General features: G+C 39.4%; 1 protein-coding gene across 1 annotated transcript in view; it reads left to right on the top strand.

Annotated features, from left to right (window-relative positions):
- Window positions 1–1,021: 1,021 nt before the first annotated feature.
- PSMB2 (proteasome 20S subunit beta 2) overlaps window positions 1,022–12,354 on the top strand; it is a 37,932-nt gene continuing 26,599 nt past the window's right edge. The window contains exons 1-3 of the mRNA XM_021095920.2: window positions 1,022–1,232; window positions 6,790–6,912; window positions 9,772–9,842. Coding sequence (XP_020951579.1) covers window positions 1,142–1,232; window positions 6,790–6,912; window positions 9,772–9,842 — 285 coding nt within the window. The 5' untranslated portion in view covers window positions 1,022–1,141. The remainder of the gene's footprint in view (window positions 1,233–6,789; window positions 6,913–9,771; window positions 9,843–12,354) is intronic.

Raw genomic sequence — 12,354 nt, 5'->3', positions numbered from 1 at the left:
CCAGTAGTGTTTAAGAAAAGGAGCTTTCTAGGATGATGGATGTATCTGTGTTCATAGTGGGATGGTTGACTTAATGACCTCATTTGCCCCTGGCATCCATCCCATGATAGATGGGCTGTCCCAAACTCAAGCTCTGTGTTCCTTCATGGGCAGAGAGCTGGAAGAAACATTCCTAAGAGTAAGGACCACCCATTTCTGCAGAAGCAAGTGAATTGTATAGCTGTTTTTGTAGATAAAATTGCAACCAGTTTTCCATTTCTGAGGAGGTTAGTAAGGCTAGCATGGAGACTCAACTGTGAAACTATTCCAATGTCAGAAACTGATCATGGAATATTTCAGTCCCCCCCCAACCCCCGCAATGCCTGCAAGATATAAAGGGATGGCTGTGCCTTCTCCTATTAAAAAATGAGTGGTATGTGAGCCTTGAGAAACACTCAAATAACAGATGTGTATAAAATAGAAAGTGAAAGTGCTTCCCTCAAATCACTGTTACCAGAAATAACTACATATAATTTGGGGTTGGAACGTCTATAAATAGACCTTTCATGATTTTAGTTTTCATGCTTAGATCTTTAATACAGCCACATTTTACCTTTATGAAGCATGTAACCAGGGCTCCTTTCAAAGGCTCTTTTTCCAGTCTAATCTAGTTTGCAGGGAAGGGGTTCCTGGGATTTACCGAGGAGAGAATGGAAACGGCCATCTAGGGACGTATGCCTTTTGGCACACACATGTACACTTTACATACGGTGCGTGATTTCCTCCCCAAGTGAGTTTTATTTTTATTTATTTTTTTAAATTACTTTTATTCTTCCATTATATTTGGCTTCCCAAGCGAGTTTTAAATTCTGTTATAAATAAAGAAACGAGGCATTACCGAAGGTAATTGGCCTATGCAGTCCAGATTTCAAGACACGACGTAGAGTCACAAAGCGATAACAGACTTTAAGCCACCAATCGCCACGCCCACCTTCCAACCTCTCGCGACAGTTGAACGTCATCTAGGAGCGCCGGCTGCCGGGAAGGTCGCGCGGCCTGCGTCGCGCGGAGCTTCGCTCGGCGGTGCTGTCTCACCGGTGAGGCCGAGAAGTCGGCCAGTCCCGCGCTCTGTCGAACCTGCAGGCCCGGGCCTCCTGTCACTATGGAGTATCTCATTGGCATCCAGGGTCCCGACTATGTCCTTGTCGCTTCCGACCAGGTGGCAGCTAGCAATATTGTCCAGATGAAGGACGGTGAGAGGAAGCAGGGGAGGCCCTGCTGGGCCTGGATTTAGAGGCAGCGGGGGAGGAGTCGGGGTAGGGGTGGGGGTGAAGGGGTTTGGGGTGAGTACCAGAAAGGTCTGGGAGGTGAAACCCCGCCTGCCTTGGTCTGCGCTTAATTTTAGAATTAAGAGACAGGCAGACAAGTTTAGGGCCTTGACTTTCGTTCTTCCCAGGGCTTCTGAGTCAGTACTTGCTCTGGCTTTTGCTGAATGCTTGGTAGGCGAGAGTTGCTTAATGGAAAATAGTTTTTAAGTGTGTAAGCGCCAGCCAGCTCCAGGATCCCTAGACCCCCAATCTCTGATAAATTTCCTCTTATCGCAATTGATGAGGTCAGTTTGATGGCAGCAGCAGGTGCTCCCAGGGAGAGTGAAAGAGACTATGGGGCTAGAAATCTGGCAGTTTCCATTGACTGACTATATCTTCCCCTGTCTTAGCACTGATCCTTCTTTTCCAGGGCATTGGCTGCCACGTTTTCCTTCTATTTAAGTAGTTAGAGGACTTAGAAAACTGGAGCCCTGTCACTTACTTGCTTTATGACTTTGTGCAAGTTATTTTGCAGTGCCCAGATTTCCTCATCTGCTAAATCAAGTTAGTAATAACAGCCTCAAAATCTTGTTGCAAGGATTGAGTGAAGAAGTTTTGTGCAAATGTTTAGCACCGTAACAAATACTTAGTAATAAACATACCAAGCACTTAGGTATGTATAATTTTAAGCAACTTATATTAATTCATTAACCCTTTGAGATGGGCACTATTACATTGCCACTTTACAGAGTACACTTTACAGGCAAAAACGTTGAGAACCTTGCCTAAGGCTGCAAGTGGCAGAACCCAGATTAACTTGTGCAGTTTAACTCCCTATCTTTTGCCATAAGTGCTATACTATACTGTCTCCCTAGTTAGTATTTTAACAATGTTTAAAAGATTTTTGGTTGTTGATCTGCAGAATCCAAGAGTAGGTTTTCATAAACATTACTGATGTTGAAAAATTGTTACTCTTTGCAGATGATTTGATGTTCTTTTGACAGATAGGTTTTGGGCACCTGTATGTTCATTACAGTGCTAGGTGCTGAAGGAATGCAAAGAAGAGTAAGATGTGGCCCTAATCTGGACGTTTCAGTTTAATAAAGGATTCAGATATATGTACAAATAATTTAACAATCTAGAAAGTGATCCTGGAGTTCCCGTTCTGGCTCAGTGGAAACAAAGCTGATGAGGAACCATGAGGTTGTGGGTTTGATCTCTGCCCTTGCTCAGTGGGTTAAGGATCCAGTGTTGCCATGAGCTGTGGTGTAGGTCGCAGATGTGGCTCAGATCTGGTGTGGCTGTGGCTGTGGTGTAGGCCTGTGGCTACAGTTCTGATTAGACCCCTAGCCTGAAAACCTCCGTATGCCTCTGGTGCAGCCCTAAAAAGCAAAAAAAAAAAAAAAAAAAAGGAAAAGAAGAAAGTGATGCTGCATATAAAAAATACAATCAAACTTCAAACTTCTTGGGTAGTGCTGAGGAAGCAGAGATTGTTTTTAGGTAATCCAGAGGAGGAAGAGATTCTAGTTGTAGAAACTGGAAGGCTTCGAGGGCAAATGCCAATTCATTTGGGGCTTAAGGAATGAAAAATTAAGTTGTTAAACATCTATGGTATGGATTGTTCCTCAAGTCAAATTTCTTTATGAAAGTCCATGATTAATTTGTAGAAGTTTTATTTGTAAACCGAGTTTTCCAAAGGAGTCAGTTTATTTTTTTGAGGGTAAATCTATCCATTACTTTGAAGACTGAGGCCTTTGACATACAGGTAAGTTTAGCATGAACTAGTGTCTAGATAGAGCAATAACCAAGTCAGCATAGGTGTTCTGTTTCATCACAATAATGTGTATGAAATCAATTCAAAAAATAAAATGGGGAGTTCCCGTCGTGGCGCAGTGGTTAACGAATCCGACTAGGAACCATGAGGTTGCGGGTTTGGTCCCTGCCCTTGCTCAGTGGGTTAACGATCCGGCGTTGCCGTGAGCTGTGGTGTAGGTTGCAGACGCAGCTCGGATCCCGCGTTGCTGTGGCTCTGGCGTAGGCCGGTGGCTACAGCTCCGATTGGACCCCTAGCCTGGGAACCTCCATATGCCGCGGGAGCGGCCCAAGAAATAGCAACAACAACAAAAGACAAAAAGACAAAAAGACAATAAATAAATAAATAAATAAATAAATAAATAAATAAAATGTATTTTAAGCCCACTTACATACACAGTAGTTCTAGGTGTTATAGGGTTTGCAGTATGTTGGGTATAATCCATAAAGGAATCTAAGGCGTTAAGAAAACAAGGACCTAATACTTTTTTGGGTTAAAATGATTTTGTATAATAAAAGAAGTATCACTAGTAAGTATTAGGTTATTTTTATTTTTTATTTTTTTTAGGGCCGCACTCAGCCCTAAAAAAGGGAGGTTCCCAGGCTAGGGATCCAATCCAAGCTGCAGCCACTGGCCTGCACTACAACTCATGGCAACACCAGATCCTTAACCAACTGAGCGAGGCCAGGGATGGAACCTGCGTCCTCATGGATGCTAGTTAGATTCGTTTCTGCTGAGCCTTGACGGGAACTCCAGGTTAGTTTTTGTGTGAATGGTTTTAAGAGTAAATCCTTAAGGTAGTCAGAGAAAAGAAATCACTGTGGTATAGAATGATAGATTTGAGTTATTGAAAAGAATGGTTCAGAGTTCCCGTCGTGGCGCAGTGGTTAACGAATCCGACTAGGAACCATGAGGTTGCGGGTTCGGTCCCTGCCCTTGCTTAGTAGGTTAACGATCCAGCGTTGCCGTGAGCTGTGGTGTAGGTTGCAGACGCGGCTCGGATCCTGCGTTGCTGTGGCTCTGGCGTAGGCCGGTGGCTACAGGTCCGATTAGATCCCTAGCCTGGGAACCTCCATATGCCGCGGGAGCGGCCCAAAGAAATAGCAAAAAGACAAAAAAAAAAAAAAAGAAAAGAAAAGAAAAGAAAAGAATGGTTTGAAATAATTGCACTCAGCTCTCTCTCATCTTCCCTGTAGTCTTTTCTGATATAAAAATGTTTATGATAGAAGCTTTGGAATTGTCTGAGGACTTTTTCCTTCTTTCATTTCATGAAGTAACTTTGTCTGGTGGGCAAGAATGCTGAAAATATGGAGGTTCCCAGGCTAGGGGTCAGATTGGAGCTACAGCTGCCAGCCTACACCAGAGCCACAGCAACACCAGATCCGAGCAGTCTTTGACCTACACCACAGCTCATGGCAACACCAGATCCTTAACCCACTGAGCGAGGCCAGGAATCTAACCTGCAACCTCGTGGTTCCTAGTCAGATTCATTTCTGCTGCGCCACAACAGGAGCTCCGCAAAAGAATAACTTTTTTTAGGTCTTTTGTCTTTTCAGGGCTACACCCGCAACATATGGAGGTTCCCAGGCTAGGGGTCTATTCAGAGCAGTAGCTGCCAGCCTATGCTGCAGCTGTAGCAACACCAGATCCGAGCCATGTCTGCGTTCTCCCCGACAGCTCATGGCAGTGCCAGATCCTTAACCCCTTGAGCGAGGCCAGGGATCAAACCCGCAACCTCATGGTTCCTAGTCAGATTCGTTTCTGCTGTACCACGACAGAAGCTCCTGAAAATGAATAGCTTTTTGAGATTCATTTTCTCCAGGTATAAATTGAGAGTGATACCTCCAATCAATTTTTTGTAAGATATTTTGATACTATAGAGGAGGTATTTCCCAGGTATTTATTAAAATAGCACACATCTTCAATTTGGTTATATGCCACATTTCATTTTTCTTGTCTCCTGACCTGCATAGAATTAATTCATGTAATATTACCATTTTATACACTTGGAAACATAATTTGGGCACATAATTGGCCCAGATTCATAGTGCTGAACCAAGATTATAACTAAGGTCTATTGGTTTCAGTCTCTTTGGCTTTGCAAAGTATTGTACACTGATGTTTATTTTGTTGTTCGTATGTATTACATATGGATCTTGTAAGTTCTTTTTCAGGGATTGGAAATTGCCTAGAGCTACGTGGGCTGTTTCCTGAACAACTCGGAGCCATTAGCATCTATCATTTTTGTTTTTATATTCCCCTTCACCAGTCACTGGACACACAATAGATGTTTAAAAAATACTTTTGGCCTTGAGTTAAGTTCATTTCCAAATTGAATGGTTTACTGTCTCAAAATTTAGCATTTCTTTTAAGTGTAATATAAATTCTTTGTAAATAAGCTCCCCCACCAAATTAGAACAGCTTTTTTTCTCATTATGATAATGAAGCAAACTTATCAAGTAATGTTTTCTTATAAAGATGATGCATATTAAGTATAGACCTTTTAGGAAATACTCATAAGCAAAATGAAGGAAATAAAAATTGCCCATACTTTTGCCACCGGCAAGAACTCAGATGCCAATGGTATATAATACTCTTCTGGTTCTTTTTCTCTGCATAGATAATATATCTATAAGTGAATTTTTTTTCTTTCATAAACAGGTTTGCAAATTAACAGTCTTTAAATCTCCTGTAGCCTGTAACAAATAAAAGTGTGTTTATTTAGGAGTTTCCAGGAATTTTATACTATCTATACACACATTTTAAGTGGTTTTTTTCCCTCCCCCCCAAAGTCTAAGAAACCATATTACTGGTATCTACAACCCTCAACACTTGTAAAGTATTTGACTGTAGCATTTTGTTTTTTAAATCCCGTTAAAGAGATTTTAACATTTTAGAAGCTTTCAAACAGGAAATATGTCTCCCAGGGAAGATTATTCAGCACTATTTGAAAAATGGAAAGTGAAAGTAAGATAGGGAGATTTAGCCTTTTTCTGAAGCTGTAAACTGAATATTGAGTTTTCTTCTTGGGGCACTGATTGCTATCTGAATATTTATTTATCTATTTAATCTGAATGAATCTGGTTCAGTTAGATAAGATTAGAGTTATTGGTATTTTTGAGGTATTTTAAAATAGCTTAGTGTTACAATATTTGTTAGAATTTTTGCTTTGGCACTCATTTTAATTTTCTCTTTGCTTTAGAAATGGAGTTGGTTACTTATATTCTCAGTTGGTTTTTTTGGTCTTTCTTGAGATGGTTCCGTTGCAGTAGCACCGGTCCTTTTCATATACTCTTGTATGTGTGTATATATAATACCTAACATGTGTATTTATAGAGACGTTTCAGGGTTTGTAATTATGAGCCTAAAGTAATGGCCATTGGCTTGGATTCCTCCAGTTTCTTTGTCCTATTCCTTGCATTTCAAGTGCTTTAATGTTTTTTATGGGTGTTTTCAATTATCAGCTTTTACATGTATTTTCCAACTGAAATTGATATTAATAAAATATGTAGATGGTTTTAACATGGAGAGTGAGAGAGTAATTGATACAGTTGCCCGTTAAAATCTCCTAAAAACTGATTCATAAAATTATTTGATATAGTAATTGATAAACCTCTCCTGGTTACCTATATAATAACAATAAATTTCAGATAAGGCAATTTCTAACACTGTGTTTTCTTCTTTGAGCAGATCATGACAAGATGTTTAAGATGAGTGAAAAAATCTTACTTCTGTGTGTTGGAGAGGCTGGAGACACTGTACAGTTTGCAGAATATATTCAGAAAAATGTGCAGCTTTATAAGATGCGAAATGGTGGGTAATACTTAGAATGTAGCTTTGGTGAGTTTGTCTTTAAATTTGTACTGAAAGAATATTCTTGGGAGTTCCTGTTGTAGCTCAGCGGTAGTGAACCCTACTGGTATCCATAAAGATGCAGGTTTGATCCTTGGCCCCTCTCAGGGGGTTAAGGATCTGCTGTTGCTGTGAGCTGTGGTGTAGGTTGCAGACATGGTTCGGATCTGGTGATGCTGTGGTGTAGGCCATCAGCTGTAGCTCTGATTGGACCCCTAGTCTGGGAACTTTCATACAGCATATGCCCTGGGTGCAGCGCTGAAAAGACAAAAAACAAACAAACAAAAAACAAAACAAAAAGAATAGGAATTCCCTTCTTGGCTCAGTGGAAATGAATCTGACTAGCATCTAAGAGGATGTAGGTTCAATCCCTGGCCTTGCTCAATAGGTTAAGGATCCACTGTTGCTCTGGCTGTTGTGTAGGCTTGTGGCTATAGCTCTGATTTGACCCCTAGCCTGGGAACCTCCATATGCTGCCAGAGTGGCCCTAGAAAGCAAAAAAAAAAAAAAAAAAAAGAAAAAGAAAAAAAAGAAAGAAAAAGAATATTCTCTTACTGGCAGGTCTCTACATGAGCAGACCAGTGTGGTCATATTTTTCTTTGAGTCTTCCTATCTTTAAAGCCTTATCTAGATCCTCTTATCCTAAAGATTTACAAAAATCACAGAGCAGAAAAGAGAATTGTTAAAACACTGATACCTGGGCGATAAAACTAACACTATCTTGAAAAATGGGCATGTTAATATCAGACTTTTAAGTGTTAGAGAATGTGATAGGAGCTAAAGTATATCTGAAATCTCAGAGCTAAGAGACCTAAGTTAAACTTGGTTTTACTATTTTTTTAATATGATAAGTCACTTATCCTTTCTGGGCCTTTATTTCCCTTATTTCTCAAATGGCATTATTATAATAATATTAATGAATAATGCTTATGAAAATGCTTTGTAAACTTTAAACTCTGTGTAATTATAGGATATTTACTGTGTCATAAAAGGGTTCTGCCTTGCCTCTCTGGCAGGTTCTTGTTTTAGGGAGATAATTAGGTATTTTGTGAGCTCCATCTGGGGCTAATGAACTTATATCTACTGGAAAAGCCTGCCTGTGAAATAATACTTGCTAATGGCCCTCTGATCCAGGGAAATTTATAGTGACACTGTAGCAGAAAGAACTTTCCTTCCAGTTGCTTACTTCATAGTGTAATAACACTGTTGTACACAGCACCGGTATAATGTGGCACTGTAAAGGAGTTTAATTTGAATATAGTTGTATGTGTAAAATGACTAGATTTGATACATTCATATAGTTTTCTAGACAGCAAATTTAGCTTCATGCATTCAATTCTGTAAATTATTTTGAGGGCCTCATCTCTGTTAATTACTCTGCCTAGTACCACAGAGAATTGAAAGACAAATAAGACTTAGTTCCTGCCATGCAGGAAACTAAAGTACATGGTACTTAGGTTTAAGCAAATTTAAAATATTTCAATAATTATTTTTTAGTGGTTCTACTTTTTCCCTACATGGCAGGTGAATGAAGCCAATGTTTCTGAAGTACAGTCAGTAGAGCAATGCTTCATTGTCCTGTCCCAGGAAAGGGAGGAGGAGTAAAAAAATTGTCTGTTACATAGCTGTTAGGGTCTAAAGTCAGTACGTACCACAAAAATTGCATGTGCTTAAAATTGCCCTTTAAACCCCTTAAATTGAAGTTCCCGTCATGGCGCAGTGGAAACGAATCTGACTAGGAACCATGAAGTTGTGGGTTTGATCCCTGGCCTCACTCAGTGGATTAAGGATCTGGCATTGCTGTGAGCTGTGGTGTAGGTTGCAGATGAGGCTTGGATCCTGTATTGCTGTGGCTGTGGTGTAGGCCGGCAGCTGTAGCTCCGATTAGACCCCTAGCCTGGGAGCCTCCATATGCCATGGGTGTGGCCCTAAAAAAGACACCCCCCTCCCCCGAAAAAAACCACTCTTAAATTACCTGTCAAGTATAGTTTTGTGTATGTAACCTATACAGTAATTTTTTTTTTTTTTTGCTTTTTAGGGAAGTTTAGTTTAGAACATTGTAGGAAATAATTACATACTCCCTTTCCAAGCCGACATTTTCTGTGTGGGTCTGCTGAATTGTGGGTCATTCTTGTGACTTTTGACACTAGCCCCATTTTACAGGTGTTAAGTTTCAAAGTGAGTGCCTTGTTAATGCACCCCTGATGCCACTGGTCTGGGTTGTACTTTCGTTGGCATTACAACTTTATTTAGAGGTTTTATGGTCAAGATACTCTATTTTTAAAATATTGTAGATAGTGATAGGAACATTTTTTTCCCTGTGGCTTGAAAATTGTATTCTTTTTGAAAATTGTATTACACTTAATAAAGTTGCTTTTTTTTTAAAAAAAAAAAAAAGAAAACCTTATAAAGTGTGATTCTGAGGCTATTCTGATTTCTAGCCTCTCTTTTCCCAATCTTTTTTTTTTAATAAACTAAAAAAATTGTCCTCTCAAGACCTTTCTTTTTTTTCAACACCTGTATATATTTATACCTCTTTCCTTCTACAGAGGAAACCACAGTTTGTGGATGAATGAATAGCTTAAGCAAGGCTATGAATTTGATCTCACCATAGAATAGTTACCTTGGTTCTGTTTTATGGCGAGGAATTACTGTCAGTACTAACTAGCTGTTACAAAAATGTTGACTAGAAGTACAGTTGTGCTCCTCATCCTGGTGTCCAAAGGGTGGTAGGCTCTAAGAATAGGAGTAGTGGAATGACTTGGATACTGATAGTCCTTCTGCTTCACTTTAAATATGATTATTTATCTCTTGTACCAGGTTATGAATTGTCTCCCACAGCAGCAGCTAATTTCACTCGTCGAAACCTGGCTGACTGTCTTCGGAGTCGGGTAAGCAATATAGCAGGCAGCCTTAGGAGCAGAAAAATCAGCTGCTTTTCTACTCCTGTTACACATGAGTGGTATTTTTGCATTTCTTTGGACTTCTGAGCCCTTCCCATTGCTACTTTTTCATTCTTCAGTCTCTTTGGATTTATTTTTTTTCTTTCTGAGTTGTTGCTAATGAAAGCCCAGAGAGTGAATATACATTCCCAAAGAATTTGGATGGAATATACCAACATGAAGGCCCTGTGATGGCCTTTAAAATTTTTTCTCACTGTTTTCATAGCAAGCCATATTTCTTAATTCCTGTGGTTGAAGGTCCTTACATGGTAGTGGAGATGAAGCCTTGAAAATAATCATGCAAATTTCATTTTGAGATTAACTGTATCTTTCTATGAGTGTTCTTGTCAAAGCACACAGAATTGTTCTTCCTCACTTATTCTGGTCTTGTTGTTATCTTAGAACTGTAATAGCATATTTTTTGTTTGTTTGTTTTTTTGTCTTTTTTGTCATTTTTTAGGGCCGTACCCACAGCATATGGAGGTTCCCAGACTAGGGGTCTAATCGGAGCTACAGCTGCTGGTCTGCGCCACAGCCGCAGCAATACAGGATCCAAGTTGCGTCTGCGACCTACACCACAGCTCACGGCAACACCGGACCCTTAACCCACTGAGAGAGGCCAGGGATCAGATCCACAACCTCATGGTTCCTAGTTGGATTCTTTTCCACTGCGCCACGATGGGAACTACAGTCATAGCATGTTAATAGATGCAACGTAAGTTAAAGATTGAATGAAAAAAGGAAGAAAGGGGAAGAAAAGGATTGAATTGTGTAGGATGTGCCAGGAAAGTTCATATGATTGCTAAAGGTATGTATTGTTCCCTTCCCACAGGGACTGAGTAAATGGAGCCTTACCATATTACCTTTCCCTCAGTGCCTGTTTACTCATCTATGAAATCTAGATAACATCCTAACCCCACAGGAGTGCTAGGTAAATGAATGCTTGTAAATCATAATATTTAACATTCATATGACTTTTGCCCAAAGCATTTTGCTTAATAATTTAATCTACTCACTATTCCACTGAGATATATAGTAGTTAATTCTCTTTCAGTGGTATGGAATGAAAAGCATAAAGTAGCAAAGGTATTAGCTCCAGGTCAGGCGGAAGCTACACTAATGGTGCCATAATTACTTGTCTGTTCCGTTTTGACAGCTCATTGGTTTTCTAGTAGTGTTTCTAGAGCTTAAGTGCTATTTGTGTTTTTATTACGGTTTTAATTTCAACTGCACTTGTTTAAGCTGAGTTATGACAGAAATTGAAAGAGTTTTTATTTGTTTTTTACTTATTATAGATCTTTAAAGCAGTTTATTTTCTAGTGCCTAATAATAATGGTTTGAGAACTTTCTCCATAAATAGAATTTCTTTTTCTCAGTGCTAGCTTGACCAAGGCGGTTTTGCAGTATGAAGGATTATGAAGTTTGAAGAGAAGCTAGAAACATGTTGGATTGATAGGAGAAGACAAAATTTACATTTTTTGACCTAGGTAAAATGTCAGTGGCTTTTTTTGTTCACTCCTCTGTTGGAGAGGAAAATGGGTCAGATATGACCTTTGCTGCCACTTAAAAGTTCCCCTGGTATTCAGTAAAGAGTATGCTGTGGCTCGCCTTGTAAAATATTCCTCTGACGTGTAAGGCAGAACTGGAATAAGAATTCCAGCTTTGGGCACAGTAAACACTTTGTTACAAATGCTACAGACATTAAGTGAGTTAAGCTCCTTTTAGAATTGAGATAAGAGTGGCAGTGTGCTTCATGCAAATGTAGTGAATCCAGTTAATCTCTTAGCAGAAATGTTTGATGTTTTAACAAATAAATATCCCATGTAGACAGTGACATGGGGCTGTAGTAAACAGTGGTTACCTCTGCCTTGTGCTCTAGGTCCAATCTGTGCTTCCCTATCCTCCTATCAAAATAGACCATTCATATTTTAGTCATTTTATTATGGGGAGAAAGGTGATGGTAGTTCTTCTGTCTTCCTACTAAGTACAGAGTTACCAGATTTGGTACATTTATATGGTCACACTAGTTAGCACATGAAATTTATTTTGAGTCAGCTGGTTACCATGTATAACTTTGTGTCTGTAGCTCAAATTATTCGATTTTCAACTTGCTGTGTGCTGTGCTATTTGCCAGTCTTATGTAAATGGGTTCTTTAAGATGCATGCAGTTTAGCTTTGTGGTTAAACATAGTGTCAAGAATTACACTGCCTAATTTAAATCTTTGCCCACTGACTTGCTAGCTATGTGTCTTTGGACAAATTCTAAGCTTAATTTCCCTATTTATAAAATAATGGTACTTACTTCAAAAGAGTTACTATAAAAATTAAATGAGGTGGTCATGCAAAGCTGTTAGCACAGTGTATGCCACATATAATTAAGTAAATCACTTGTTTTTATGCTGCTATTAAGAAGCAATTTAACAGTTACAAGTTAGTCTCTATGGGAGATTCTTTGTTATGC

Source organism: Sus scrofa, chromosome 6 (genome assembly GCF_054392235.1).
Source record: "Sus scrofa isolate SSC_HxYL_T2T_F1_AM1 chromosome 6, Sscrofa_HxYL_maternal_Yorkshire_Landrace_v2.0, whole genome shotgun sequence".
NCBI lineage: Eukaryota > Metazoa > Chordata > Mammalia > Artiodactyla > Suidae > Sus > Sus scrofa.
This window is presented reverse-complemented; position numbering and strand designations above follow the sequence as displayed.